This window comes from Chiloscyllium punctatum, chromosome 8, assembly GCF_047496795.1.
Source record: "Chiloscyllium punctatum isolate Juve2018m chromosome 8, sChiPun1.3, whole genome shotgun sequence".
NCBI lineage: Eukaryota > Metazoa > Chordata > Chondrichthyes > Orectolobiformes > Hemiscylliidae > Chiloscyllium > Chiloscyllium punctatum.
The window spans coordinates 20,173,341-20,199,823 of NC_092746.1; the positions used below are offsets into that span (position 1 = coordinate 20,173,341).

The 26,483-nt window shown below is 40.2% G+C and overlaps 1 protein-coding gene across 6 annotated transcripts in view; it reads right to left on the reverse strand.

Annotated features, from left to right (window-relative positions):
• rbms3 (RNA binding motif, single stranded interacting protein) overlaps window positions 1–26,483 on the reverse strand; it is a 1,402,627-nt gene that overhangs the window by 169,832 nt on the left and 1,206,312 nt on the right. For all 6 annotated transcript variants that reach the window (XM_072575202.1, XM_072575203.1, XM_072575199.1 and 3 more), the window contains one exon: window positions 13,335–13,414. In XM_072575202.1, coding sequence (XP_072431303.1) covers window positions 13,335–13,414 — 80 coding nt within the window. The remainder of the gene's footprint in view (window positions 1–13,334; window positions 13,415–26,483) is intronic.

Here is a 26,483-nt window from a genome sequence, read left to right on the forward strand (position 1 = left end):
GATAAGTTTTAGCTCCAAATGTTTCATCATGTTGTAACAACTGCAAAAAGATTTGCCAATAAATGAGACCATAATGTCATGTTAAAACCTCCTGCCAGTTTTTGTACAAGATATGTTCAGATAGGAGTTTCTGCATAGTAACAGGAGTAGGCCAATCAGCCTCTCCAGCCTGTTCTGTCAATGATTAGATGGCTGGCCTGTGGCCTAACTCCATTCATGTATTATTGAATTCTGCAGACTTCACCCAACATAATTAAAATGTACAGGTAAAAATGATTAATTTTATACCTTAAACATTAACCTTAACAGTTCATGAGATTTATAAGATAAAGCTTTAAATAATTTCACAACAACATAAAATATTGCTTTTTAAAAAAGAAATGGGAAGCTGAAAATTGAACAAAAGTCTTTTGTAAACCTGTCAAGTATTAGATGGATTTAATTATCCCAAACCTTGAAAGTACTTGACTTCTAAATGAGACGTTAAATGAAGCTAACAACTCTTGTAGCAATTCATTTCATACACAATGAGGTCTGGGGGTTTAAAAAAACACTTAGGGATTCTACGGAAATCAAATCCACTCTTAAGCTCCTGCAGGTGAACTTCTGCATCCATCTTCTAAAACTCTTACATACCGAAAGTTCATTGAACAGAGCTGCAGCAAGCACAAAATGCACTGAAGAAACAACGCAAGGCAGCAGCAGCCTTCAGAGTTGGAGCTGCCTAATGTTGTTGCTGTTAAGAAGGCAACTTAAGTGATGCTGAGCAATCTTCCCCAAGGCTCCTATTCTTTATTCATACGATGTTGGCACAAGTCATGCATACAGATGCTATTACAACCACCTTCTGTGTGACATAACAAGGGCACCATGGTACATTTAATCTTTTAAAAGCGAAACAATTCATGCCGCCTCAAAACCATCTCCCCCAACAGGCACAAGAAGCTATGAACTGCGTCGGTCATTTTAATTTGAACAAAAAAGATGAGAAAAGAAACATGCATATCTAGTAGAGATGCCTCCAGGTCTCAACTGGCAGGATCTGTAACCTGGCACAACTCTCAACATGGGCACAGTGGGAAAACAACTGTTCTGCCAAGAATATCATCACATCTAAATTTCAATTTGGTGGACTTTCTCACACCAGCTGAAGAGACCGACTCGTTGTGAAAGCGTGATGGATGTAGCCTTAACTAATATGTACTGTTTTCTGCCGAATAGATTTAAATATTTCTGCATGCTTTTTTCAGCTGTCATTGCTCAGGCTATGTAATGGTAGATAGTTTCTATGCGCAGCAGTTATCTCAAAGTCAATTCAGTTATTCTCTCTGTTTACTCCACTATGTGATGAACATTTCTATTTTTGTTATGTCCTTCAGTATGTGAGAGGCTAATTTATCTTGTGAAACTTAGAGGAATTGAGGGAGCAACCTGAATTGCAACCATTTTCAGTGACGAATTTGGCACGATGACATGTTCACCTTTTCCATGCAGCTCTTCAGGTCAAAAGCACCTTTGCCAATTGTGCTCTCTGCTTTGAGGAATGCCCTACATAGCAGTGAGACCCTAGGCTACACTGAAGTGATTTTAAAGCACTAATCCCAGAATGCCTATCAGAAGTTATTTCTGGAACACTGCAAACATTTTTCCACACTAGGCTTCAAAGATTTACAGTTTGTTGATGGCGTTAAGTTGATCTGTAGCACACACTCGCACATGACTAAAGCACAAGGAAACATGAAACATATGGCTTATCAGGCCCATTTCTTTTGTAATTTGGATCTTGCTATCCCATCACACGCAAGGGATCTCTGACCAACAAAATATCTGCTCTCTCACCATGTCTCCACCTCCGACTCTGATCATGGCTTCAGTTTATTGAGGCAATTTGCAAGCTTGATCAATTTGACCTTGAGCTGGGCTATCTATCCCACGTATGTTTTCTGTCACCAAGACAACAAGCTGAATTTTACCAAATGTTGGTTAAGTGTCAATTTTGGGGAGATTCGAATGGTCTTTGAAGACACACTGAACCACGTTGTACTCAATGCTGAATGGTTGGTTATGGTGCTTTCTCGAGAAAGGTAATAGCAATTCCCTGGAGAATGTAATGGTGAGTTGCCCTCTTGAACAACTCCAGTTCTTGTGGTGTAACCCCACACTGCCCCAAAACTCTCAATGCCCGTCTATTTATCCTCATGGTCCTTTATAGCCCCTGTACCAGCTTAATGCCAATTCATTCTCATGTCCCCTCACCCACATGGTAACTCACCAATATCCACCATGGGCAAACTTCAGGCACTATGCCCAGATGAAATAAAATAAAGCTTTAAGTAGCTATTACATACTTCATCAGATATAAAAAAACAGCTGGACTCAGGGTGGGGACAGGGTCAGCACAGAACTTGTGATTTCTGTCCCTGGGTGCAATTTGGAAGAATTTGGGGGATGCATAGAGGCAGAGCAGTTACAAAAAGTGTTATTTTCCTGCATTTCTCTTTGGAATGTGCAATTGATTTTTATCACACACACACACAATGCAAACTTACTCTGAGCTTTATAAGGCAAAAGATTCCCAAAAGGGTGCAGGACTGCAGGGCCCTTTTAACCTGTAATTATTGGTGAAGGGTGACCTTTAGTTGGCTCACGACACACTGAATGCCAGTTGAAATGACAAGAGGCAGAGAAGTGTGACAGAGACAACAATGGCTAGCTTCCTGAGGGAACTTTTCAAATTAGTTTGTCATCAGCAAACTGGAAAAGTGAAAATTTGAAAGCATTTGAATTAATAGGTCAAATTTACATAACATTGAAGGTATTGTTGAAATGTCAATATTTAAATATATTGCTCAAAAATCAACCGTTCTTGTTTGTATACTCAATTTTTCACTTTTCTACTTATATTATTTTTCCTTTCCCTCAAGGCTTCAATTCATTTTTCATTTACAGAAAGAATTGGCAAATGGAAATGTATCAACTTCCAGAGCTATCATTTCTGCACCGTGTACATATGACAAAAGATCCACTCGGATAAGGTCAGAGTGATCCTAATGTAACCCTTTCCTATAAGCTACACACTCTGATATAACATTATCATATAGTCGAATCCCATCACTGATCCCTTGATGACGATGCATTTACTCATCACATACAGTGTAGTACTGATTTGATACAGATCAGCAGGGTCTCACATTTAACTCCTGCTTCCTTGTCTTAACTGATATACTCAGGAGTGGCAGTGAGGTAAAAAGTCAGGACCTATCAGTTTCTATATAGAGACTCCTGCAATAAGGTCAATGTGTAGTTACGAAAGCAAGGTATGATTGCATTTTCACATTCGCTCCACAATTACTTTGCTAAAACTGAAAAATGGCATAACCAGGGTAGTGGTGACTGAAAAATAGAGTCCTATAATGTTTAGAAAAAATTGATAACAAAATTGAGGTACACAGGGGTCAGAACTGTCCAATTCTGGTCACCCTTCTGTGGGAAACATGCTGTTAAACTTGAAAGGTGAAAAAAGATTTACGAAGATGTTGTTGAGACTGGAGGGTTTGAGCTATATGGAGAGGCTGAGCAGGCTGGGGCTGTTTTCCCCGGAGTGCTGGAGGCTAAGGGGTGACCTATAGAGGTTTATACAATCAAGAAGGGCATGGATAGGGCGAATAGCCAAGATCATGTTCCCAGAGTAGTGGAGTCCAAAACAAGAGGGCACAGGTTTCAGGAGAGAGGAGAATGATTTGAAAAGGACTTGAGGGGTAACTTTTTCACATATGGGGTGGTGCATGTATGGAATGAGCTACCAGAGAAAATTTTGCGTCTGGTTGGGTATATGAATTGGAAGTTTAAAAATGTGTTGCTGGAAAAGCGCAGCAGGTCAGGCAGCATCAAAGGAGCATGAGAATCGACGTTTCGGGCATATGGAAATGTTAAGACCTGAAGAAGGGCTTATGCCCGAAACGTCGATTCTCCTTCTCCTTTGATGCTGCCTGACCTGCTGCGCTTTTCCAGCAACACATTTTTAAGCTCTGATCCCCAGCATCTGCAGTCCTCACTTTCTCCTATATGAATAGGAAGGGTTGAGAGGGACATGGGCCAAATGCTGGCAAATAAGTAGATTAGGATGTCTGATTGGCCTGGGCCAGTTGGACTGAAGAGTTTATTTCTGTCCTGTATGACTCTATGCTCCTCCTATTTACATCGGCATAAAGTAGAGATTCTTGGATAAAGATAAGCAAATCTTTATGATTTCTTCTTTCAGTTGTGGGTCAGCTTTGTTAGCATGCATGTGAAGGTTGGCCCCATGAATATGAATGTCACTGAGGGGCAACTTTTATATGAGACTTTCTGCAAATCACCATGCAGGAACTCAAGGGGTGTTTGTTGCTGGAGATGGCTAACCTCTGTTAGAATTGTCAAGAATGAACAGGCTCACTGAGGTAAGGCAAAGAATTAGCTAGCAGAGCCAGGGAACATTTTAGAATGTAACGTACTAACATTTCCTTGATTGCTTTAAGAGGAATCCAATGAAGGTGATTAAGGGCTTGACCCCAGCTAGAACACTGGCAACTGCCCTGCATTGCCTCTTTCAGAGAGAACCGGTCGCATCTTGGTCAGAGCAGTATTTGACAGAGCAGTCGCTAACCTCTCTGGGATCAAAGACCCCGAGAGTGGAAAGTGTGCCCAGCAGGTCTATCGAAGAACAGCATCATATGGTAGACAGTGGTTGCTGTTGTAGGACCATAAACCTGAGGCTGAGGAACATCACTGTATGGCAGGTCAGAGATGAGTGAAGGCAGATGGTCAGTTGCAGGATGGGGGTCATGGAGGAGAGAGGATGGGAGTTCGCAGCATGGGCAGGAGACAGAAAAGATTTACCAGGATGTTTCTTACAATGGAAGGTTTGACTTATAAAACTAGGCTAGATAGATGGGACTCTTTTCACTGGAGGCTGGATAAGGTGAATAGCAAAGGTCTTTTTCCCAGTGCGGGGAGTTCAAAACTAGGGGATGTATTTTTAAAGTGAGATGCGAAAATTTTAAAAAGGACATGAGGGGTAAATTTGTTACACAGATGGGAGTTCATATGTGGAATGAACTGCCAGAGGTAGTGGTGGATGCAGGTACAGTTACAACATGTAAAAGTCATTTGGATAGGTACATGAATAAGAAAGGTTTGAAGGGATATGGGCCAAACGCAGGCAAGTGAGTCTGATTCAGTTTGGGAACATGGTCAACGTGGATTAGTTGGACCTAAGGGTTAGTTTCCATGCTGTGTGACCCTATGACTCTAAACCTCTCTAGCTTGAGGTTGCTGGTGGCAGTGAGTGAGGTTCTAAAGTGACCATTCAGTGTTGTCAAATACACCCTGTGTAGATGTGTGTTTTCAGTAAGCCAAGTTACTTGGCAGAAGCTTGTAAGTTGTAGGTGTCCCTGAGCTCTGGAGGCTAGTAGTTTGCTGCAGCTGATTTTCTCGGGTTAAGGGTGGAAGAGGATGGTGTCCATGGAGTATTGTAGTGAAAAAGCTTGAGGCCTAGATAGACAAGTGGAGAACTGATGTTGCCACCAGGTCATTGCCCTGACTTTCCTGTTGGGAGTTGATGACATCTGGTTTCTCAGGTAAGGAGGGGAGAATTGGAAACTGCATCAGAATGAGTTAGGCCATTAATGAGATGCAAATGCGCAGAAATAAAGTTGTTAGCACTCGTTTAATGAGATCCTGAATTCAATGTTTAAATCTTAAGGGGAAAATTGAAAATTCTTTTCTATACATCAAAATTCAGAACTTTAAAATTTTTGCTGTATTTTCTTACATCTTCCCCTGTTGGCCAGGTCTCTCAAGGGATTGGAAAATTCTGTCCAATTATTGAATAACTTAAATGACTTTGTATGACGATACAGAACAATTTATATGTTCAATTGGTGACTGCAGTCAGATTTTCCAATAATGTTTTTTTTTGAAAAGGACAATATTTAGAGGATATTTGGATATTCTTGTTTGTATCTTTGCACTTAAAAGGAAAGGTTATTTATTGATACTTTGGATCCTGAAGTGGATACAATCATAGATTAGTTGATAGTTGGAAACAGTATGAACAGGTCATGGTGTGATTTTGAGGATGAGTCAGGAATGCTTATAAAGGAGAAAGATCAAAGAATTGAATCAGGAGGAAGAATTTAGCAGAAATACTATTATCAATGTAGTAGTTATGGAGTCAGTTAGAAGCTGTGGAGATATAATAGAGAGATCACTCTGAATATTATTGACTATATTATTGACTATTGACTTAAGCTTATGATTGACTTTTCGGGTACGCGAAGCGACTGAATGGATATAAGTCAAAAGCAGTCTGATCATACCAAACCCAGCTACAACAGGAGATTTCTAGGACAGTATTTATTAGGTTCGATATTTAATGTTAGTGCAATCTGGGAATGAACTAATATCAGGTTTGAATAAAGATGCTTTAATATTCAAACCTGTAGTTTGCCAAAAATATTACTCAGTGACAGTCACTACATTCCTAAAATGCAAATGCATCTTGTTGCTGTCAGAAGCATTGTACAGTCTTCACAGATTGGAAACACAGAGCTTTGCTGAGCACCATCATTTCCTGAAGTGCTTATTTCCTGCAGTAGTAGCAAAATGCTGTCTAGGACGAAACCTATTTCACACATGGACCAAGACCTTGAATAACCTACCAAGGTTCAGGAATTCTAGTAAATAGTTTACACTGTATTTCTTTAAGTTGGAGAAGGGAATCAAAATATCAAAAACAAATACTTGTAAATGAACAAACCGATTTTAAAGCAGATCATGGGGCTTTCAGAATTGCATGAAATGTTGGTGCAGTTAAAGTTTTTTAATAGTAATCCCTCCTGTACCATGATACTTACTTCCCTAGACTTTCAAGACATATAATAATGTCACAACTATTATTCTAAATGCTTACATTTGTTAAGTACGGGTCTGGCTGATTTTCTTTCCTTCATACAATCCCCAACTCTTTCTATCGAGTTTCTAATCATTTCATCACATGGTGTTCTATTGTCTCTCAGTTAGCTTGCTAATCCCATGTCTTTGTGGTAACTATCCAGGATAGTAATGAGAAACTTGAAATTCTGTTATCATTCCACGATGCTCCAACAAGCAAATTGAGCCTTATTGCTGCCAGAATCACTCGTACTTGTTACCAGCAATAAATGTAAACCCTTATGTGTGGGAAGAGGACGCAGGCTTGTAATGAACAGAAATGTCTGTTTTATCAGCAGGCTTTCACTTAATTTGCTTCTCTGAGATTGACCAGAGGAGCTGATATAATTACTCCTAATCCTACAATTCAGAGCCCAGCAAAGAAAGTGGTGTCCATAAACACATGTATACATTTTACATTGGCTCATTATATACAAACAAGCACATAGAATGTAAAGTTAAGACAGGATCATAGCATACTGGGGAGGCAATAGCTGAGTGGTATTATTGCTAGACTATTAATTCAGAAACCCAGCTAACATTCTGGGGACTGGGTTCAAATCCCACTATAGCAGCTGATGGAATTTGAATTTAATTTTAAAAATCAGGAATTAAGAATCTACTGTTGCTGATTGCTGGAGAAACCCATCTGGTTTGCTAATGTCCTTCAGGGAATGAAATGTCATCCTCACCTGGTCTGGCCTACATGTAACTCCAGACCCAACAGCAATGTAGTTGACTCTCAATTTCCCTCTGAAATGTCCTGAATCCCAGTCCTGAAAAAGGATTATGTCCAAAATATTGACTCTCTTGCTCGTCAGATGCTGCCTGACCTGCTGCTCCTTTTCCAGCGCCACAACAAGGGTAGCAGATACATGGGAATGCCACCACCCGTAAGGTCTCCTCCAAGCCACTAACATCCTGACTTGGAAATAAATTACTGTTCCCTCAAAATCCTGGAATTCCCTCCCTAATGGCATTTGAATCAACCCACAGCAGGTGCACTACTGCAATTCAAGAAGGCAGCTCACCATCACCTTCTCAAGGAAACTAGGGAACAGGCAATAAATGCTGGCCAACTGAATTTTGAAAAAATCATCAGCATGGCCTCTTTGTTGGAGTTTACACATATGTTCCTTAAATTTCTAAACTTTGGCAATCAAGAGTTTCAAAACAGATCGTCAAATACAAAATGTGCAATTTACCATTTGAAAAAAATACCAAACTTCACATAATTTGCCTCTCTTCTCTCCTAACGGTCTACAGTTATTCTCAAAGGTACTGTGATCAGCAACAACAACACAGTCTGATGGAAGCAGGTTTTACACAACAAACATGGGATCAGACAAAATAAGGTTCCAGGTCAAAACAAGCTTTCAAACTTGAAACATCAGGCAGAAAAAACAGCAGCTCAGTGACATATCTTTGTCAGAAAGAAAATGGGAGGGCAAGTAAACTCCAAGTACCCTTGCATTCTATTTCATAAGTGAATTCGCAGAAGCATTGTGAGATGTCAGGGAGAAGATCAACTAACCGACCTGTTAACTGAGCAATAGTTGATGACATTGAAATACATATAAAGAAAGGTCAAGTGACAAAAAGAAAATACAGATTAAAATAGTATTAATTCAATTTATGGGAAAATATGCAAGAGTATTAATAGAAATTGAATTTGGAGGCTGGGATTTTCCAAGTGAATATGTGCAAGGTGATCAGAATTGTTATTATAGAATTAATGGGACATCAATTGATGCCATCGGCACTTGCACAGATAAATGTGAAAATGAGGAAGCTGTTGTCAGATTTACCTGTTCTTTTATGAGCTTTTTATTACACTGATACCTTACTGAGTGATTCAACACTGAAATGCCTCCCTGTACAATTGCAGTACTTACACAGTAGACAACTTCTAAACATGCCAGAAAAGGTTAGGACTGATCTGTGATAGTGTGATGAAATTTAATCATTGAGAACTTTTAATTGTTCCAAACAACTTGCCACTGGGCACTAAAAATGTACTTTTGAAAGTGTGAGATCTCATTGGTTTGGATTTTAATTATTGGAGGTAAAAAGTTCTGTTTCTTTGATCTCTCTCTCTTACTCTTCTCTTGCTGTTCCTCTCTTAACTGCAATTTTTGGACTTAATTTTACACAGAGTTAAGTATTCAAACTTATAGCTCTAGTTTAGTCTCTGTTGACCAGATATCACATTGGGGCCAGGAATTGGAAGGTAGATTTGACTCTGGGCTGTTCTTCTGGGCTCAGCCTCCAGTGCTGTATCCTACGACTAACTATCTTTAACTGATCTTCCACCCATAATAAGGTCAGAAGTGGGGATATTCGCTGATGTTTGATCCTCAGCAGCATTTACAATTCGTTTGATACTGAAACAAATGATGGCCAAATGTAGCAACATGTGGTCAACATCTAAAATAGAACAGAATCCCTACAGAGAAGGAGCAGGCCCTTTGGCCCAACAAGTCCACACTGACCCTGTGAAGAGTAACCCACCCAGACCCATTCCCCTACTCTATATTTACACCTGACTAATACACCTAACCTACACATCCCTGAACACGGTTGACAATTTAGCAGGGACAAATTCACCTAACCTGCACATCTTGGGATTGTGGGAGGAAACCCACACAGACATGGGGAGAATGTGCAAACTCGACACACACACAGTTGCCCAAGGCTGGGATCAAACCCAGGCCCCTGGCAATGTGAGGCAACGGTGCTAACCACTGAGCTACTGTGCCACCCCAGGCTTGGTTGGGCTGACAAGCAGCAAGGTACAACAATTTGACTTTCTCCTGTTGGATACGGTAACTGCACAGCACTTGTGTGGCACAAATATTAAAGAAGAATAACAATTTATTGTTTGGTGTACTTTTAGAAAAAAAAACAGTGGAATGTTTTATAAGTCGCCATACCACAGCACCTAAATAAATGACAGAAGCCATAAATAATAAGACGAAAAAAGTAAAGGTTCATCACTGTTCAAGTAACGGCCCCTGAGTTTGCAGTACGTTGGAAAATCAGGCCAAACAACCAAGCAGGGCCGGATCGAGACCGCCTCACCACACTGAGATAAGACTCGCACACTGGGACTAGACCTTCACCCTGGCTTGTCGGAATACCTGGAGGCCGTCACAAAGAAGACCTCCAGGATGGATGGGATGAGACCACCACTCTGGGCTAAGACCGGAACGCCGGGAGACAGCCACACCAAGCGCCAAGCCATTCCGGGCTGTGGAAGTCACCTTATCTCTGGGCCTGGGCCAGGCGAAGGCGCCTTCTGTCAAAGTTGTTAAAAGGTCAGGTGCTATAATAAATAAATGTTAAGAAGAAAGCACAGAAAGAGAAAAAGTAAAACAGACAGAGTAGACGAGTTCCAGGCTCCTGGGGAGGAGCCACTTGTCAATGGAACACAACACAGGAAGAGAATTAATGATCTCCTGCCCTCTGCAACAGTAAGTCCCACTAGCCTTTCAGTATTACCTCGCACTCAGAAGGTCATCACTCAGTGTAAAACTCTGTCATGGTACAGCCATCTCACACAGACATGCCAACTTCACCGTCACATGCATGATGAGCACTGAAGGGCTCACACCGACCTTACGCTAATGATCTTCAATATCTTCCTGGACACCCTTCTTTCTACTCCTTACCAAGGAGGGCCCACTCCCTGCTCATGAACAGCACAGGGACAAATTCCTAACACACTCAACCCTTACCTTTCTCTCAACATAGAACAAGCACACACAAATGTCTACCCTTGGTGAGTTTGTGCATGTTTTGGAAAGATAATTACAGAAACTGTATAAAAGTGGAAAAAGTGCCAGACCATTCACAAGTTATGGTAACTTACTCGAAATAACCATCATTACCTTTTGTGCATGAGGCTGAGTCTAGGATAAAAAAAAGATTCACTACCTACTGCGACTGACAACATCCTCCATCAATATCTGCATCAGGAAATACAATAGATGTAGCAGGAAAAACAACGTTTTTTGCCAAGTTGGAAAGCATCACTCAATAGATCTCACTTCATACATTTGTATTTAGGTACTTATCTGTCTTGCAAACTCCCAAGGAAATGGCTAATGAAACATTCAAGTGTTCTTTCAATCCTCCCAGTTCTAACAGAACAATTTACTAAGAAATATGTTTGACTTTAACCTTCTAGCCCTGCAAATCCAGTAGATGCACTCTCAAACAAATACAGCTTTTAAAACTCAGTAATCTTCAACTTATGCAGAATACTTATCCAACTGATGAAATATCTATTCTGGCAATACTAGTGTTATGGGATTACAAGGAAGATAACAGCAAATATTCCTCATTGCTCATTTTGAATGTCAAGCAATGGATGTAAACTGTGCATGTGATTTAGCACACTAATAGTTCTTTAACATTGCAAAAAGGCAATGCATAGATGATGCCTGGAGCGGAACAAATACCAAATCACTGACAATGACATTTTCATTACCCAAGAATAAATGTCGAGAAAAAGTATCAGTTTTTAAGTTATAGAAATTATTAAAAGCTAGTGCCTACATGCTTCAACCATCTCGATAGCTATTTGGGCCAATTAGATATGTGTGATTTTCTTTCAGTTGACAAAACGGGATAAAAAAATCCATACATCTCACACATACATATTCACAGATTGGACAGAGTAGTATAAAAATATTACCGATCCCACCACACACATTCTAAAGGAACAATTTTTGCAACCTACCTGGTGAAAATGGTCAAAAGGTAGTTGAAAGCTAAGCAAAGTATTCATCATGACAATAACGACAACTGGCCTTCATTTTTACTATGGGTTTGTTCAAAAGGCTAAAGTGCTCACCAGAATCAAGTGTAGAAAACCAGAAACATGCAAATAATCTTAGTGTGCAACAAAGAACTGACTGACATTTTAATGTAAACACACAAGGACTATGCCTATGGAAATCCAGCAGAACATGAGGAGACACTGGTTTCCTAGCACAACAAGATGGGCAGCTTGTTCATCATGTGAGAGTTAAAATGACCATCTTGTCCATAGACACGTACATTATAAAGCCTTGCCACTTGCCCCAACCCGGCCAGTTCAATTCCAATGTGGAGTTAGAACAGAAACTCTATTTCAGGAAATCAGAAGTAGGCATTGTACCCTCAGTTAACAATAAACCCCTAGAACTACACGAGAAAATGCCACTCTCAGCAGGTAATTGTCGGTGAAGCATTTCAACAGAAAGAAGTGCTGAATCTAAAAGTATGTCAAAGTGAGAGAGTGATCAGTACGTGGTGTTATTTTTTCTCCTCTTATATGAATGGGAATAATATAGATTAAATACATCCACAGGACATTCTGAACATTAGGGCAGCAATGATCTTATTAAACGGTGCAACACGTTCAAAGGCCGAATGGCCTATTCCCACTCCTAACTCATCATGAGCATATGTAAATGAGTTGGAATTTTTTAGCCTTCTCTGGACAAATCAGGATCCAGAGGGACCCTATAAACTGGTCCATTGGTGTACACACTGACTTCCCACTGTCATAGCTTTTAAACAAAACATGGAGTAGGTAAAGGATAGCCCTTGCACCAAGAAGATAATTGTCCCACTTAGGTGACACATCAATGACCTATTCCCTCCTCCACAGGCACATTCCCAGAGGTGTCGGCTTTTGTTGAGCCCCTGACTTATGGGAAGGCTGCCTGGTGGTGAGCTCAGCAGCCTTGGTCAATGAGCTTCCATTCTTGCACTCAGAGAGGCCTCCCACATCCTACAGCTTCAGGAATCCACTCGACATCCTTACTTGGAGCAGACTCACAGTGACAGCCTCTGAGAAGGTCTCTTCTTGGAAAACCAAGGCAGGCTACCTCCTAGACCTTCAAGCACTGGCTTGTCAGCCATGATCTAGAATTGTTGGGCAAGGTCAATAGTCTGAAGGCTGACTCCTGTTCCATTGTCCCAACATGGGAGTATATTTTCAAATATGACAAAATTTCACTTGGATTATCCAATTTGTGTCACTGCCAATTTTATCCTCTATTATCATAGACTTAATCTAGAAGTGACGGGTCAAGCATAATCAGATAAGATAAACGCAATAAGTCTGATAATAATCTTTACAATTAAGAATAATATTGCTATTATCACAGTATATTGTACAAAATGAGTGGCTGATCATGATTACAATGAAAATAAACTCTGATTAAAGTTAAGGGAACAATAAACCATTCACGTTTCAGTCTTGCTGTTCAAATTATCTGACCCTCTTGATTTTTTTCACATATCCTCAATTCCCAAATAACTCCATCTTGCTGATTTATCAATAACAAGAAATAAAACAAAAGTCATACCTGGTACACCTGGTGGCATTTTCAGGTATTTCCCATTAAAATGCTGAATTACTACTTCACATTTCTCAGTGGACTCCATTCTAGATACAAAGAAAAGGTTTGAGTGGTACCTCTGTCAAGCAATCATTAATAATGTGGACACAAATACATGGCATTTTCTTCAGAATATAGTTTCGATTTCACAGCATACAAGTCACATTTCACCATAGTTGTTTTTATGGCTGAGACACATTTTACAGAGATTACTTTAGTGGAGCAAAATGCCACCAAAAATATGAACAATTTAGGAGCATACTGTCCAACAGTTATTTTGTCAGCAGTCAACAGGGTAAGTATTATTGGGCATGTTCGACAAGCAACTGCTTCTCCAGAGTAAAACAATTGCATTGTTGTGCCTAGTAACTGTCTGTTCCAAATCACTGACATGAAAAGTTTATACAGTGAATTAGTGTCCATTAGCAGAGTAAAAACAACAGAACATTAGTGCAATTATTGACTAATTATTAACAGTGTCTAATCACAGACAACCATATGCAGAGAAATTCCAGGACAAGAATATGTATCAAGGATATTTCATGACAAATTAAACAGATTAATTAATTTATGTATATACACCACACCCCCCATCCTCCCTGCCCCTCCCCCCCAGTGAGACTAGATATTGACAAGGAAACTCATAGAACTATACTTGTTTTTGTTGCAGAATACAAGACTGAATTAAAGAGAAGGCTTAAGTATAGAAACAAAAATATCTTCCATAATTTAAAAAATACTATGGTGTCCCATAATTCACAATAGTGCTTTAAATCAAAATTCGCCACTAAGCCACAATGGATGTATTAGGAGATTTGATCAGAATCTCATCAAAACTCGAGTTTTAAAGAGTGTCTCAAAGGAGGAAAGAAAAACCAAGGTTCAGGAACAGAATTCCAGGATGTAGAGACTGAAGTCATAGTTGCCATTGTACAGCTATGTTAATCAGGGATGTTCAAAAGGCCTGAGTTGAAGTAGCACAGAGAACTTGGGAAAGCTGTAAGACTGAAGAGGATTACAGAATGAGTGAACACTGGCCATGGAGGCATTTTGAAAACAAGAATGGGACATTTAAAATCAAGCTTTTTTTTAAAACCAAGGAATCATTGTGGTGAGCAAAGGAATGCTGGGTGACTGGCATTTGGTGCAAGTTAGGATATGGGTCGTAGAGATTTAGATTAGCTCGAGTTTATGTAAATCAAATTTACAATATCACAAGCTGTTGTTTGTTAAGGGGAGACAATGGCTTCGTGGTAGTATCGCAGCACTGTTAATTCAGAGACTCAAGTAATGTTCTAGGGATTCAGGTTTGAATCCCTGCCCAGCAATGTCCTTTAGGAAAGGAAACTTCCATCTTAACTCTTAACTACTCTTTGGGAAATTAGGAATTGGCAATAAATGCTGATCTAGCCAGTGACACGCTCGGCCCATGAATGGATAACGAAAAAGGACAGTGAAATGGAAGAAGATTTTATTACTATTTAGCAAAATGGGCAATAATTCAGAAAACAACCACAACATGAGAAACCCTTGCAATACCACGCTAATTAAAACCTGAAAAAAATTGTTATTTCCTTCTGTATTTGTTGCAAAGGAACACGTTCTGTTTAAGCTGAAGAACTTGACAAGATTGGTTTAGATTACATTTACAAAATCACAACTCTTTAACCCCCCCATAGTATTGAACATGTATAATAAAGAATAAATTAATATCTGGATAAAACAAATCTGAATAAACGTCACTCAAAACCAGGATGGAATGATAAGTACAGACGATCAAATACTCTGTAAAATACAACTGCTGAAATCACAGATAAGTCAATTTTGGAATGCAATATTGTGAACTGCTCGATGTCAAGCAGATAAATAGTCTGGACCTTCACTTGATTGTCATTGGAAATTGTTGAGAAACTCTACTGGGCTTCATCTCCTTTTGCATTTTTAGAAGTTGACTCCCTCTCTCTGAAGATTAAGCAGTTTGGCTTGATATCATGGCAAATTACATATAGTCTATGGAGAGAAAGGGGCTTGATAGCCCTAACTGCCTATGCACATCCTTCCATTCTGTACATTAGTTACTTAGTGTTATTTTGCACCAAATTAAAAAGGAAAGAAGTGTTGCTGGTATTGTTTAAATCTTTGATGTTGATATGTTCAATGTAAACGGTTTCATATCATCATTAATATCTACAAATTGTCCTTCAGAATTGAAAAACAACTTTTTTGGCTTGGAGTGTATGCAAAGGTTTGATTGTGTCATTGGATAACATCAGGGGAAGATTAACCAAAACCCACGAAAATCATTGTAAGTGGCCACTGAACAAGAAAATTACTAAAATTAGTTAAAAAGACAGCCTTCTAAGTTTAAGATCAGTAAATTGTTACATTTCTAAGTTTAAAAGATTATGTTTTGGGAATGGAGCCTTATATCACAGACAGACAGTGGAAGCTCGGTGTAGACAGCAGGGAGAAAAGCTTACTGATATTGAATTCCCACAGCTGGATGTGGGAGGGAAGTGAACATGAATCGAAGAGGCATTCCGCATCTTCTAAGAATTCCAGAAGATATATTCCAGCATGGCTGGGGGAAGCTTTACTGCCAGTAGAAGATTTAAGAAGTTTTCAAAAACTGAATAAGATGCTTGAAGAAAGAGTTAGCATATGGTAAAATGTGGTTAGAGGACGCCATTGGAAGCTTGGAACCACTGTGGACCACTTGCTAAAGGAATTGCAGCTGTATGGAGAATACAACTGATGCTAAATCTACAAGGAGAATGTTACTCTCTGAGGTTGGCTAGAAAAAGAAAATAGTGTTTAGTCAACAGGTACTTTTAATTACTTACATGTATTTAAACATGAAGGCCAAGTGTGATTATGGTATTCTGTGTCCATCAGGATCACGCTGTAATTAAAACTTCATCAGTAGACGAAAGAACTGCAACAAGTTAGGAGGTGTTGTTGGGTGTAGTGAAATACATTGAGGCAGATAGGTTTCCAGGACCTGATGGGATCTATTCCAAGCTACCAAAGGAGCGAAGGGAGGAGATCGCTGGGCCTTTAATTGAGATCTTTGTATCGTCTTTAGCCACAGGCAAGGCCCCAGAAGACTGGAGAATAGCCAATGTTGTTCCTTTGTCTAAGAAGAGCAACAAGCACAATCTAGGAAAGTATAGGCTGATAAGCCTTACATCAATCATAAGTAAATTATTGGAGAAGATTTTGAGTGACAGGATTTATTTGCATTTGAAGAAGAATGAACTTACTGGGGCAGTCTTGTCTCATTTCCTTCGAGCGTCAGAGGCTGAGGGGCGACCTTTATAGAGGTTTACAAAATTATGAGGGGCATGGATAAGATAAACATGCAAAGTTATTTCCCCGGGGTGGGGGAGTCCAGAACTAGAGGCATAGGTTTAGGGTGAAAGGGGAAAGATATAAAAGAGACCTAAGAGGCTACTTTTTCAACACAGAGGGTGGTATATGTATGCAATGAGCTGCCAGAGGAAGTGGTGGAGGCTGGCACAATTGCAACATTTAAGAGGCATTTGGATGGGTATATTAACAGGAAGGGTTTGGAGGGATATGGTCCGGGTGCTGGCAGGTGGGACTAGATTGGGTTGGGATATCTGGTCGGCATGGACGGGTTGGACCGAAGGGTCTGTTTCCATGCTGTACATCTCTATGACTCTATGACTAAGTGACAGAGATGATTGATGAGGATAAGTCAGTGGATGTTGTCTACATGCACTTTATGAAAGCATTTGATAAGGTCTTTTATTTTAAGCTAGTCTCGAAGATCAAATCACATGGGGAATCCATGGTGAGGTGACAAGTTGGATACAAACTTGGCTTGGCCATAGAAGACAGAGGTTAGTTGTGGAGGGATTTTTTATGTTTGACTGGAGGTCTGTGATCTGTGGTGTTCTGCAAGGAACAGTGCTGGGACCTCTGTTGTTTGTAATATATATAAATGATTTGGGTGAAAATATCAGTGGTCTGTTGGTAAATTTGCAGATGGCACAAAAATTGGTGCAGTTGTGAGTAAGGAAGGATATCAGCTATATATAGATCAGCTATAAAGATCAGCTGGAAAGTTGGGTGGAGAAATGGTAGATGGAGTTTAATCTGGTCAAATGTGAGGTGATGCATTTTGGGAGATCAAATGCAAAAGGAGAGTATACTGTAACTGGCAGAACCCTTAGGAACATTGATATATAGAGGGACCTTGGAGTGCAAGTTGTTAAAGAAGGCCTAAAGCATGCCTGGTTTTATCAGTTGAGGTATTTGAGGATAAAAGTAGGCAAGTCGTGTTGCAAATGTACAAGACTTTGGACTTTGGAGTACTGTAGGCAGCTCTGGTCACCATTCTATAGGAAGGATGAGGAGAGTTTGGAGAGGGTGCAGAAGAGGTTACCAGAGTGTTGCCTGGATTGGAGTACATTAACTAAAAGGAGGTTGGACTAGAACATGGTAGTCTAAAGGGAAACCTGATAGAAGTACCTAAAATTATGAGAGACATGGTTAGGGTGTATAATTGGAGTCTCTTTCCCAGGGTGGACATGTCAAATACTAAGGGACATACTAAGTCAAATACTGAGTCAAATACTAAGACAGGCACATTAACAGGCAAAGAAGAGAGTGTCTTGGAACAGGTACAGGCAGAAGGAATTAGTTTGGGATAGCATCATGGTCAGCACAAGCATAGTGGGCTGAAGGGCCTGTTCCTGTGGTGTTCTGTTCTATGTTCCATGAAATTCTTTCAGCGAGTAACTGGAAGTTGACATTTCTTTCTAAACTTTATCAGACTCTATGGAGATCATAACAAAGTCTCATGTTAACGAATGTTACAGAACGCAGGGTCAATCTCTGCAGGGTGCAATGAATGATCATCCCAATAACATCTGCAGAAGTGTAAAAGTAACTGCAGGAAAGGAATATAAATATTTTTCATGCTATTTTTCATCTTCTATCAAACTTCTGATGGAAAATCAGGAGGATCTATATGAAAATTCAAATGTTATCTGATCATGTAATAGAAATAGAAATATGTTAATTGGAAATTACTAACATTTGTAAAAGGGAACTTCTCTAATAACTGCAAGGCAAAAAATTCTAATTTTATAAACTTTTGAATGTGCAGCTAAATCACCAATGATTTAACATTACACTGGAAGGATCAGTGCTTTGTGGTACCTAATGATAATTAAGATTTCAGTCCTGAATAAAACGGAAATGTAATCAGCTGTGGGCCATGCATAGGGAAATGCATCAAAACATCTGTTTGAAATTCCACTGTTCCCTGTTTCAGGGATGTACTTAAAATGTGTTACTACATCATTAAAATAATTCACAAAGGAATATTACAGTTGCAATATCTTAAATATTGTGGTTTCAATTCAGTAACCATGAATCCTGTGATACTCAGCAGCTAGCAGAAAATTAGGGCATATCTGATCTTTTGTTGATCTGATACCCTACAGACAAATGTGGTCAGTACAAATTCAGTATCAGTACACATGCAGAGACATGTTGTCTCCTCACCAGCTCCATCACTGCACAAGCACTGAAATTTCATGTGCTTAACATTGTCATTTTGCCAAAGAATGGCAGGAGGGAGTGTTGAGTACAATATGCTGGATGACATCTGTTTATCCCCGCTTTCCTCTCATCCCCTTCAGCACATCATTTCACATGGTAGTCCAGATAAAAGATGTCAATGTCAGTACTATTCTACTTCCACTCAACCTACAATTGAAATTCATGAACTCCTAGCTGAGTAACTAAAAGGTTCAGGCACTTGGGCTCGCCAGCACAATTATGCTTTTGTTTATTCATTTGTGAGATGGGATCTTTTTGGCTGGCCAGCATCTTTGGCTGTCCCTAGCTGCCCTTGAGAAGGTGGTGGTGACCTGTCTTTCTGAATCACTGCAGTCCATATGCTGTAGGTAGATCTACAATACTATTAGGGAGGGAATTCCTGAATTTTGACCCAACGACAGTGAAGACATGGCGATATATTTCCAAGTGAGGAAGGTGAATGGGTTGGAGGGCAACTTGCAATGATAGTGCTGACTAGCATTGCTGCAACTGTCCTACCAGATGGAAGTAGTTGTGGGTTTGGAAGCTGCTGTATAGGGATCTTTGGCAACTTTCTTTATTGAATTGCACCAATCATGGGCACATATTCACTTGGTTTTTTTCGGTTTTAGTGATTTCTTTTGAGTTAAATGCCAACCCACATAGGAGCAACATCATTACTGTTAAAAATTATTTGTTAGAGCAATGATCCAAACAAAATGGAGTCTGAGGATTGATGATTTTAAATTGGCTTGTTGGCGTCTATTCAAAAACATTGCTTTGCCTTAGTGAATCAAACTTTTTCTTTCAAACCTCTCTAGTGCAATGTTTTGAATTAATTTCTCTTCTTCCAATTTTGCTTTGGAAAAATCAATCGTTCCAAATGTTTCTTAAATGTTGGTGTGTACTGCAGCCTATTTCCCGAGTTTGCAGTAATTCTTTTCCCAAGTGATAAGAACAAATGGATCAGCAGGCTATTCAACATGGATAGCATTGGGCAACCCCAGTACTGTCTTCATGCAGGATGTAGTTCCCATGAAAAAATACTGAGAAGTGGCAAACTTGGAGAATTTAGGAAATCCATGGTTCTTAATTTCAAAGGTAGGGTATTAAATGAGTGAATGCTGCTTCCCATTGACTGGTACGGTTAGTATTATTATGTATGTAGCTGAATTCTAGCCTCCACTGATATTTTGAAGTAAATTGAATAATTTCTTGAACAGAATTTGAAATACCACATTGCAAAGCAGAGAGAAATGGGAGTTAAAGTTACAGGAGATGAAAACTTAAAAGTAATTGGCCCATCATGCAAATATGTATATTTGTCAGCTAATGACACAGATGTTTTGGAGGTAAAAAGTTAAAAAAAACAAGTCCCAAGGAATATTTAGCTTCTTATCCAGTTGATTGTAAGAAGTATTCCTCAACAAATCATCATGATGGATTTTCTGTATTCTGCTGAACTCTCCAATTTAACTTGGGTATTTGTTCAGTTATCTCTGTTTGCCACTTTTGATTCCTGGAAATCATATGGGCAATAGCACAAGTTATCTTTGTCAAGAAAGAAGTAATAAAAAAAGGAACTGGAAATTGGAAAGGTTAAAAAAATACACAAACATCTACATGACAACTGGCAAACCATTTAAAAAAAAAGGGAATGTTTGTGGTCTGTATTACCAAGAAATTGTTGAAAGAGTTGTATATTGAAATCAATGTTGGGCATACTTTCAAAAAGGGTTATTATATGTACACTCCTTGAACAAACTACCTCTGGAGAGTTGAACCATACACTGCCAATTGCAGTTATATGAAGAATACAGTCCTTTTCTACTAGAATTTCTCAATTAGTTCATCTGAAATTCCAGCAGATGCTATCAGCAATCTGGCACACGCTTGGCTTTAAGTCAAGTGAAAACTTAGCAGCCCTCATAAAGAACAGCAGCACAAAGAAAGGAATACTTGTTCACAGTTCTCCTTTGATGTGGTGCCCAGTTGCAACTACCGAACCCTTTGTGCATGGGAGGTACCTGAAACCTTATAGGACTCTGCCATTCCATAAATACAGGAATGCTGACATCCTTTCAACTGCTGTACACGCGGCGGGAAGAAAAAAGCTTTAATGCTCATTTTGCAACATTCAAAACACTGGAGAAACTCTTCACAGCAAATTCTTGATCTATCAGCATTTTCACTGACGTTGGAGCCAGTTGATTGAGTATTGTTGACTGACTCATTGACCAATTAACATAGAGAAATCAGCAGGTTTCACTTCAGTTCCACAGAAGAATCAAGAATCAGTCTGAAGTCAATGAAGTTGCAGTATTGAATCAAAAAGCAATTTCAAAATTCTTTGACTAAGAACATAGCTTTCTCTTCTCCTCAAGACTCTCTTGTCAATTTGCCCTAAATAAATGGATAAAATTCTCTCCAATAGGTGAACTGGAATAAACATTAAAAACTGGTGTACAGAGCAACCTTGATTATCCAAACAACACTGGCGGGGAGGTTTGGACAATTGAATGCGGGATAACGCAGTCTAGCCAAGCATCAGGACCTTGCAATCTTGTCCAGAAAATCCGGAATTTGGATAATCGAATGCCGGACAATTGAGGTTCCTCTGTATTGTAAAAGTTGGTTATTTGATTTCATTTGATTTGATTTATTATTGTCACATATACCAAGGTGTAGTGAAAAGTGTTGTCTAACAGGCAGATCGTGCTATACAAGTGCATCGGGGTAACAGAATACAGGACACAATGCTGAGAAGGTGCCAAGGGAAATCAATGTTAACATTAAAAAGATCTATTCAAAAGTCTGATAACTACTGGGAAGAAGCTGTTCTTGAATCTGTTCAAACATGTAAACAAGCTTTCTAATCTCTGCCCAATGGGATAGGGTGGAAGACAGTATAACTGGCATGGAAGGGTCTTTGTTTATGTTGGTTGCTTTCCCGAGGCAGCGAGAAGGATGGATGGCGTCAATGGATGAGAGGTTGGTTTGCGTGACGCATTGGGCTGTGTTCATAAGTCTTCGTAGTTTCTTACTGCCTGGGAAGAGCTGTTGCCATACCACTCTGCGATGCATCCAGATAGGATGCTTTCTACTGTTATTTGAAACATAAGGGGACAATTCAAGTTTTGACACAAGTGGCCATGATACCAGCAATGCTCCAGCCCAGCCTGGTGGTTGGGAAGCTTGCACCGTTCTCAGGTTTGGATCTCACGAGTGTCTTGCCAAACTGGAGACCTAGACTGGTGACCCATAGTAATGTGCACCAAGTAGGTGAGGCCTGTCTTACGGGAATAGGGGGTTGCATGGAATTAGGGTGGTGAGGGGCGGTAGATGTAGAAGAAGGGCATGCGATATGTGGTGGGCTCAGGAAAACTGAAATTGAATTTGGTAATTTGCAACTTTTAATCAGTATCAGACTTTGCTTTAAGACTTTTCCACTATTGGAATATATATGGCACACTTTTCCAATTTAAAAAATAAATTCAATTAATAATATACAATAGGTATAAAAGTCATTGAGAAACTTAAAGCAGTACTCTCAGATTCAATGAGAGCAAAAGACTGGTCATAGCACATTGGCCACCCATTACATAAACTGGTCAGACCTTTCTTCCAATAGAGGAAAATTGTCATGGGGTTCCAGGGGGCATCTCTTCTGCCACACTCATTTTACATATCTGCCCAAATTAAAAGTTTTGCCCTTAATTATGTTTGAAATTCAAAAAGCAAATGTGTGAATCAAATTGGGACTCATTCTAGTTGCTCAATTGCATAACATTCAATTTACCAAGTCTCCCAGTGTAGATCTGGCATAACAATCAATACAATAGGTAGTAGACTCAAGTTAGTGGACACATGCGTATCTGAACAAAGACTGCCTGCAAAATGACAGTGGTTTTCCCTTCAAACCGTGAAACATTCTGTTTTGGTCATGAAAGAGTCAGATATTTATCTCATGTCTCAAGGTGTGCACAGCTCTTGCATAAATAGTGGGAGACTGTGTATTGAGTCGGAAGAGATAGGAGAGGTCTTGAACAAGTACTTCTCTTCAGTATTTACGAACGAGAGGGACCGTATTGTTGAAGAGGAGAGTGTGAAATGGACTGTTAAGCTAGAAGAGATACCTGTTAGGAAGGAAGATGTGTTGGACATTTTGAACAACTTGAGGATAGACAAGTCCCCCGGGCCTGACGGGATATATCCTAGGATTATGTGGGAAGCAAGAGAGGAAATTGCAGTACCGTTGGCAATGATCTTCTCGTCTTCACTGGCAACGGGGGTGGTACCAGGGGACTGGAGAGTAGCGAATGTTGTGCCCCTGTTCAAAAAAGGGAATAGGGATAACCCCGGGAATTACAGGCCAGTTAGTCTTACTTCTGTGGTAGGCAAAGTAATGGAAAGGGTACTGAGGGATAGGATTTACGAGTATCTGGAAAGACACTGCTTGATTAGGGACAGCCAGCACGGATTTGTGAAGGGTAGGTCTTGCCTTACAAGTCTTATTGAATTCTTCGAGGAGGTGACCAAGCATGTGGATGAGGGTAGAGCAGTGGATGTAGTGTACATGGATTTTAGTAAGGCATTTGATAAGGTTCCCCATGGTAGGCTTATGCGGAAAGTCAGGAGGCATGGGATAGAGGGAAATTTGGCCAATTGGATAGAAAACTGGCTAACCGGTCGAAGGCAGAGAGTGGTGGTAGATGGTAAATATTCAGCCTGGAGCCCAGTTACAAGTGGAGTTCCGCAGGGATCAGTTCTGGGTCCTCTGCTGTTTGTAATTTTTATTAATGACTCCATACTTCCACGTATGGAGTCAGCTATTACAAGGGGGCATAGCTTTAAATTAAGGGGGGGGTAGATATAGGACTGATGTTAGGGGTAGGTTCTTCACTCAGCGAGTCGTAAGATCATGGAATGCCCTGCCAGTAGCAGTAGTGGACTCTCCCTCTTTATGGGTATTTAAGCGGGCATTGGATAGGTATATGGAGGATAGTGGGTTAGTGTAGGTTAGGTGGGCTTTGATCGGCGCAACATTGAGGGCCGAAGGGCCTGTACTGCGCTGTATTGTTCTATGTTCTATGTTCTATGTTCTATGAGGGAGTCGAAGGGTGGGTCAGTAAATTTGCAGATGATACGAAGATAGGTGGAGTTGTGGACAGTGAGGAGGGCTGTTGTCGGCTGCAGAGGGACTTAGATATGATGCAGAGCTGGGCTGAGGAGTGGCAGATGGAGTTCAACCCTGCCAAGTGTGAGGTTGTCCATTTTGGAAGAACAAATAAGAATGCAGAAGACAGGGTTAATGGTAGGGTTCTTAGTCAGGTGGAGGAACAGAGGGATCTTGGGGTCTATGTACATAGATCTTTGAAGGTTGCCACTCAGGTGGATAGAGTTTGTAAGAAGGCCTATGGAGTATTATCGTTCATTAGCAGAGGGATTGAATTCAAGAGTCGTGAAGTGATGTTGCAGCTGTACAGGACTTTGGTTAGGCCACAGTTGGAGTACTGTGTGCAGTTCTGGTCGCCTCACTTTAGGAAAGATGTCGAAGCTTTGGAGAGGGTGCAGAGAAGATTTACCAGGATGTTGCCTGGAATGGAGAGTAGGTCGTACGAGGATAGGTTGAGAGTTCTCGGCCTTTTCTCGTTGGAACGGCGAAGGATGAGGGGTGACTTGATAGAGGTTTATAAGATGATCAGAGGAATAGATAGAGTAGACAGTCAGAAACTTTTTCCCCGGGTACAACACAGTGTTACAAGGGGACATAAATTTAAGGTGAAGGGTGGAAGGTACAGGGGAGATGTCAGGGGTGGGTTCTTTACCCAGAGAGTGGTGGGGGCATGGAATGCGCTGCCCGTGGGAGTGGTAGAGTCAGAATCATTGGTGACCTTTAAGCGGCATTTGGATAGGTACATGGATGGGTGCTTAATCTAGGTTAGAAGTTCGGCACAACATCTTGGGCCGAAGGGCCTGTTCTGTGCTGTATTGTTCTATGTTCTATGTTCTATGTTTTCCTATTAATGTTTTGTGCCTACAATAGAAGAAGATGATACGCATGCATCATTGAAATTGTGTGAATATGTCTGCAAAATTTTGATAGAGTCATAGAGATGTACAGCATGGAAACAGACCCTTTGGTCCAACTTGTCCATGCCAACCAGATATCCCAACCCAATCTATTCCCACCTGCCAGCACCCGGCCCATATCCCCCCAAACCCTTCCTATTCATATACCGATCCAGATGCCTTTTAAATGTTGCAATTATACCAGCCTCCACCACTTCCTCTGGCAGCTCATTCCACACACATACCACCCTCTGTGTGAAAAAGTTTCCCTTTAGGTCTCTTTTATATCTTTCCCCTCTCATCCTCTAGTTCTGGACTCGCCTACAAAGGGAAGAGACTTTGTCTATTTATCCGATCCATGCTCCTCATGATTTTATAAACCTCTATAAAGGTCACCCCTCAGCCTCCGATGCTCCAGGGAAAACAGCCCCAGCATATTTAACCTCTCCCCATAGTTCAAATCCTCCAACCATGGCAACATCCTTGTAAATCTTTTCTGAACCCTTTCACAACATCCTTCTGATTGGAAGGAGACCAGAATTGCACACAATATTCCAACAGTGGCCTAATTAATGTCCTGTACAGCCGCAACTTGACCTCCCAACTCAATACTCAGTACTCAATACTCTGACCAATAAAGGAAAGCATACCAAATGCCTTCTTCACTATCCTATGTGACTCCACTTTTAAGGAGCTATGAACCTGCACTCCAAGGTCTCTTTGTTCAGCAACACTCCCTAGGACCTTTCCATTAAGTGTATAAGTCCTGCTAAGATTTGTTTTTCCAAAACACAGCACCTCGCATTTATCTAAATTAAACTCCATCTGCCACTTCTCAGCCCACTGGCCCATCTGATCAAGATCCCATTGTAATGTGAGGTAACCTTCCTTGCTGTCCACTGCACCTCCAAGTTTGGTGTCATCTGCAAACTTACTAACTATACCTCTTATGCTCGCATCCAAATCATTTATATAAGTGATGAAAAGATCTTAAAGAGATGTGTATAAAGGCAATTTTGTCACCTTAATAGTACCTGTAGTGCAATAATGCTAGTGCTACATCAAATAGACCTGTGAAGCAGGTGTTGTTTCTTCAGAAAATAAAATTCTTACAACAAACAATTCTTTTCTTGCTTTTACATAATAACAGCAAACTCCTTGCATCCTCTACCAGGTAAATATCTCTCCTTTCCTGCAGAGGGGGCCGATCACTCTTAAAGCTGAGGAGAGACATAGTTTCTGATTTGGATCATTATTCTGGGAGAACTGGCCATGGGCCTGTTTTAGGTTGTATGACACAGATTCTGCCTCGCCTCACATTTTAATGGAAAAAAAGACGAACAACAACACAGAGAAAAAGCATAAAAATACTAAAACTTGGGGAACAAGTAATGCTGTTCAATTATGTATTTAATTGCTGGTTAAAAACAATAAATGCCATGAGTAAGAGGTTAATCACATTTACACTGC